The sequence below is a fragment of the Sinocyclocheilus grahami genome, unplaced genomic scaffold, assembly GCF_001515645.1.
Source record: "Sinocyclocheilus grahami isolate Dianchi unplaced genomic scaffold, SAMN03320097.WGS_v1.1 scaffold506.1, whole genome shotgun sequence".
Classification (NCBI taxonomy): domain Eukaryota; kingdom Metazoa; phylum Chordata; class Actinopteri; order Cypriniformes; family Cyprinidae; genus Sinocyclocheilus; species Sinocyclocheilus grahami.
The window spans coordinates 453757-458972 of NW_015505685.1; the positions used below are offsets into that span (position 1 = coordinate 453757).

Genomic DNA, 5216 nt, shown 5'->3' on the forward strand with positions numbered 1-5216 from the left:
TACTATTTCAATAAACATCACAATACAAAAACAATGCTGGGCTTCAAGCAAGGAAGAGGTACATTCACCCAACACACACACACACACACACACACACACACACACACACAGGAATAGATAAAAATGGAAATTCACACGACTATACAACACTAATATAATGTGCTTGTGAAAGCTTGCATTCGAGGACTGGTGATGTGTTGGTGACAGGAGAGAGGTTTAATCTATTTGATCTTTTTAGTTTTTTTTTACTAAAAGCACAAATGCCTATACAAACAAGCCAGCATTACTCAGTATAAATATTCTTTATCCAAAATCAGTGCAGCACCTTCTTCATCCGTTTTTCAGGCTTTATCTGGTCTTTTAACACCTGGTCAAAGTTACGCATTGGGCTTTCTGACAAGAAGTCCAATAAATCATCGCAGTATTCAAAGAATGTTCTTTTTTTGTCAATGTTTTATTTTGTTACCTTGTACCTCAAAGGTCCAGCTGTGAAGTACAGGTCAATGATTCTTTTTTGTTCCTTAATAATTTTAGAGATAAAAAAAATGGAGTAAAACATTCTTTGACAAGTGGTTCAGTTTTCTTTTGTGGTGTTTTCCTTTTTGAAAAAGTCTTTCGGTGAACTTGATCTATTGGATTCCCCTGAACAAACACATGGCGAACACCATTGCGAAAAGCTGTTGAGAAAATAAATACAAACATCTTATGTAGATTCATATGAAAGGAAACAAACTTTTATGAACCATTCAAACAGTTTTGCTTATTTTAGTTATAAAACAATTCATAGAGAAAGATTCAATCTTAAGGGCCCCTCTCATGTTAAAAAAACATCTACTCAAACTTCATTCAGCTTCTCTGCTTAATTGAAATGGTTCCTTTGATTAATTTAATTTGTATTGTACAGCATGATGATTTTAGGTGACCGTGATTTCACCAAGTACAACATGTTCCTGGATCAACATCCTTGTTGATCCTGGAACAACATTCCAATTAACCAATCAGAATTAAGGGATAACTTTTCAGGAAATATCTGTTTTAGGCTTACGATCAGGGTTAGGTGCTTTTACACCCTTGTTAATCAGCTATCATTTCACACTGATTTTAGGAATAAATTATGGGTAGGGTTAGGTTTAGGGGTAGGGATTGGGTTTAGTCTATATTTTTGGACAGTAATGTTGATCCAGAACATGTCTTACTTGGCAAAATCAGGGCGACCATGATTTTACTCGAGGGAAGTCACTTCATTCAGCTGTCTACCTCCAGCACATTACCACATGAGGGCAGCAGTGATTCAATTTAAAGGACTGCCTCGGTTCTGTTCAACTCAAACTCGTGTATCTGTGGTCATTCTCTCAAGATCTGTCCCATCTTTAACGGTTTTAAACTAATTCTCTGAGATAATATCAACGCAACAGACATTATGTAATACCTTACCTCGATCGTGAGTACAACAATAGCCAGGGCACCAGCAACATAGATGTACATCTCAAAGTAGTCCACAACCGCTGAATAGCAGCCCTGCCGATCCAAACAGAAAAACAAACATTTTAATTTGTAAAATTTTGTGAAATGATGCCATTATCTACTCGCCTGTACATGTTGTCTGTAAATCTCAAAAAACTAAAAAAGTGACGCAAATAAACACCTAGTAGTGCATACGACTTGTGCACTATATTCAGCTGTGACTAGTTCATTGAGTTTGAATGAGTGAATGAATCATTGCTTTCCATTAGTTCTTTTCAGTTAGAGCTCTGTGTAGTTCTTTTCAAGTTTTCAGACTTCTCACAAGCAACAACTGGTCATATTTTCTTTTATACTTTCAAACAATTGCTCACTCTCACTTAAAACAAAAGCAACCAATATTTAAATCTCTTAATAGAACAGTACAGCTGAACAATTGGTATGTTGTTAAACAATAGTACAATCTAAATCCAGAGGATCACTAAGGCATTAGACATTCAAGTATGACTTTTGACACGGCTGCTTTGAATCGATGTGTATTGTGAAAAGCGCTACACAAATAAATTTGACTTCACTTGCGACTTGGATGATTTAAACTAGACTGGTCAGTTTTGATCAAGAATCAAACGGACTCAATGATCTGGTCTCAGATTAACAGTTCACAGAAGGAGAAGATTATCATTAAACAATGATTCAACAATGAACCTGTTCTTCACACAAAGCTATCAAATGACTCCAGATTACTTCAAACATAGCTCACAAGTCATATGGACGATTTTTAAAGTGTTTTTTCTGAATTATGAAGTTAAACAGCTGTGAAGTGTGTGAAGATTTTTTTCAAAACAACAAATTTTGTATTTCACAGAGACAGTCATAACGGTTTGGAACGACATGAGTAAATGACAAAATTTTCCCAACACATAATTATCAGAAGAAAATCTTGTTCTTTAGTAAGTTCACTTGTAACTTTTAATACAAGTATGCATGACTAGAGGACAACCCATGCGGACTCTCACTTAAGTTTTACTGCCCCTGCTCGCTTTCACAGAAACTCTCACACACGCTCATATTCCCCAGACACTGAGAACATGGAAAAGCACTAGTCAGCACTGGGGCAGCTGAAGCAGAGTGGTAACACTATTCCTCTTTTCCTGTTTTCTGCTCTAGTTAAATTTGAGCTATGAGCTTTTGAGCAGGCAGAGGGGATATGACGTATACAACAGTATGAGAGCCCACCTTGTTGTTCCGGTACAGCATGCTGCCTGACAGGCATTCCTCCCTGTTACTGAAGCCTACTTCTCCGAGATGATTATTCCTACGGCAGCAGGCCTCGGGCACCACTTCACCGGGGTTTATAAACCTGAAGATGCTTTCCTCAAAGTCTTCTGGACTGTTCACTCCACAGCAGTCAAACTAGAGGAACGCAGAGACAGGTGAATATGAGTTCAAATAAGCTCATTTTTTGCTTGGTGTTTTTTTTTTTTTTTTTTTGATGGGTTAAATAAGTTTGGTAAACAGTGATTCACAGTAGCTGATGTTTGAGGAACACACAAGACCTACTGTATTCATAATGGCGTTCCACGTTGATGTGAAGACATCAGTGTTGTTGTAGCCTTGGTAGTACCTCTTCAGTTCCTTAGTGAAGTATTCTCTAGTCAGCTGCACACCCATGCACAATTTTTTTTTAGAGATATTAGCCGCACAGAGAACACATAAATCTGTCTCAACATGTTGGACATGGTCACTCACATGTTCCCGGAAGATGAAGGCAAGAATGGCTGCCGCCAGCTCTGCCAGGAATATAATGAGGATCAGCATGAAGAACTGAAGAGAGATGCGGATTTTGTCAGTGTTTGGGTCAAACAACCGTATTTACTAACATACTGAATGCTGTCTGTATGAATAACTGAAGCTGAATGTAGTTAGGACTATGAAACAGGACTGGCTATTCTGCTAAACTGTCATTTGCTACACTCTTAAAAATAAAGGTCGAAAAAAAATGGGCTTTCGCAACAATGCCATAACAGAATAATTTTGGGTTCCTCAAAAAACCTTTCAGGGAAGAGTTCTTAAAAGAACCGTTCTTTTCTTACCATCCCTTACGAAAAAGAAGTTTATTCAAGTGTGCTATTAGTATACTTCTTTTAAACTAAAAATAGGAAAGTATACTTTTAGTCTACTTTTTATGTACTTCTCAGAAATATACTTAAAATGACTTAAGTATACTTGACTTATACTTAGAAAAAGTCTAAATATATTTGAGCTATACTTGTGTTCCTTTTTATTTATGAAACTTATCCACATTCAAGTGTTTAAAAAAAGAATGCATGAAGCTAGAATAAAATGTTTTTGTTTTCAAGCAGATACCCTGTTCTTTTGATGTTTTGTATGTTCAGATATTCATCTAACAAAATATATACAAATTAATACCTAAATAGGGACATAGTAGTATACTTCAAGTATGATGTAAAGTTCACTTAAAAAAAACTTACGAGTATACTTGCAGTATAAAACTACTAAACTAGTAGTTTACTGAGACTATACTTCAAAGTGTACTAAAAATGCTACAACAAGTATTTAATTAGTAAACTATCAGTATACCTATAAGTTCACTTTTAGTATAGTTGCAGTACAAGCTAAACATTTTGATGTAAACTAGTTGTGTACTCAAATTTACTACTGTTATACTTAAAGTATACTTAAAAGTATACTTGTATATACTAGAAAGTGTGCCAATTTAGTCACAAGGAGTATTGAAATAGTACACTTACAAGTATCAACATGAGTGTGAGTAAACGATGAGTTTTGGGTGAACTATCCCTTTAGGTAAACATTTAATAACTTGTTCAGTAAATGATGCTAAAATGTTGGTCCAGGCATATGAATCTCAAATTAATCTTAATTGTAACTGGAACAGTTAACATGAAGCCACTTCACACAACATCCAAAATAATCGCCTACCAATTATAGAAACAATTTATTACAGTTCAGACATTTTGCATTCTTTTCATGGGGGTTTAAGACTCTTCTACAAAGGAACATTTTTCAGGACATCAGGAAAATATATACATTAGTATTTTCAGTGTAAATGTCCAAAAACATGCCATTACCATGGTATGTGTCTAGAAAAACAAGGTATGTTTTGGTATTTGTTTAAAGACGTACTACACCTTCAAAACAACAGAACGTAACACTTAACAAATTCTTAAAACAGCTCAAATTCTACTAATGGCAAAAAATAAAATACACTATTACATTCAAGACACATTTTGTGAAAGCAATATCCACTACTAAAATAAAAAAATGTAAACTGAAAATCAAAAACTAATGATGGCTGATTATTTTGCAGTGCAGGATTAATGAAAATTATTGTGCACCACAAATCGCAAGTTGTATGCACATTACTTGGTAAAGTGAACACAAACGTTAACGTGCCACTGAGAAGAGAGAGAATACTAATGGGTTCTACTGCTGAAAATAAATAATTATTGGTAAACGGCTACTGAAGGTGAACGCTTCCAGAGAAGAGGGGGAAGGTGAATGGATAGAGGAGCATAAGGAGTTTTAACAGGCGAGTCAAAGACAGTCGAGTGGGGGCTGGGAAATGCTGCTGTTTTTTTTTTTCTACCTCCTCTACCTGTCAGGTGATACCCTTCCTCCATTCAGTCATTCATAGTCTCACACACACACACACACACACACACACACACACACACACACACACACACACACACACACACACACACACACACACA

The 5216-nt window shown here is 35.9% G+C and overlaps 1 protein-coding gene across 4 annotated transcripts in view; it reads right to left on the minus strand.

Moving 5' to 3' along the window:
* Positions 1-438: 438 nt before the first annotated feature.
* LOC107554565 (tetraspanin-18-like) overlaps positions 439-5216 on the minus strand; it is a 41378-nt gene continuing 36600 nt past the window's right edge. For all 4 annotated transcript variants that reach the window (XM_016237121.1, XM_016237120.1, XM_016237123.1 and 1 more), the window contains exons 4-8: positions 3211-3285; positions 3022-3120; positions 2698-2874; positions 1435-1518; positions 439-677 (exon numbers count right to left, since the gene is read on the minus strand). In XM_016237121.1, the coding sequence (XP_016092607.1) occupies positions 630-677; positions 1435-1518; positions 2698-2874; positions 3022-3120; positions 3211-3285 (483 nt within the window). In that variant the 3' untranslated portion in view covers positions 439-629. The remainder of the gene's footprint in view (positions 678-1434; positions 1519-2697; positions 2875-3021; positions 3121-3210; positions 3286-5216) is intronic.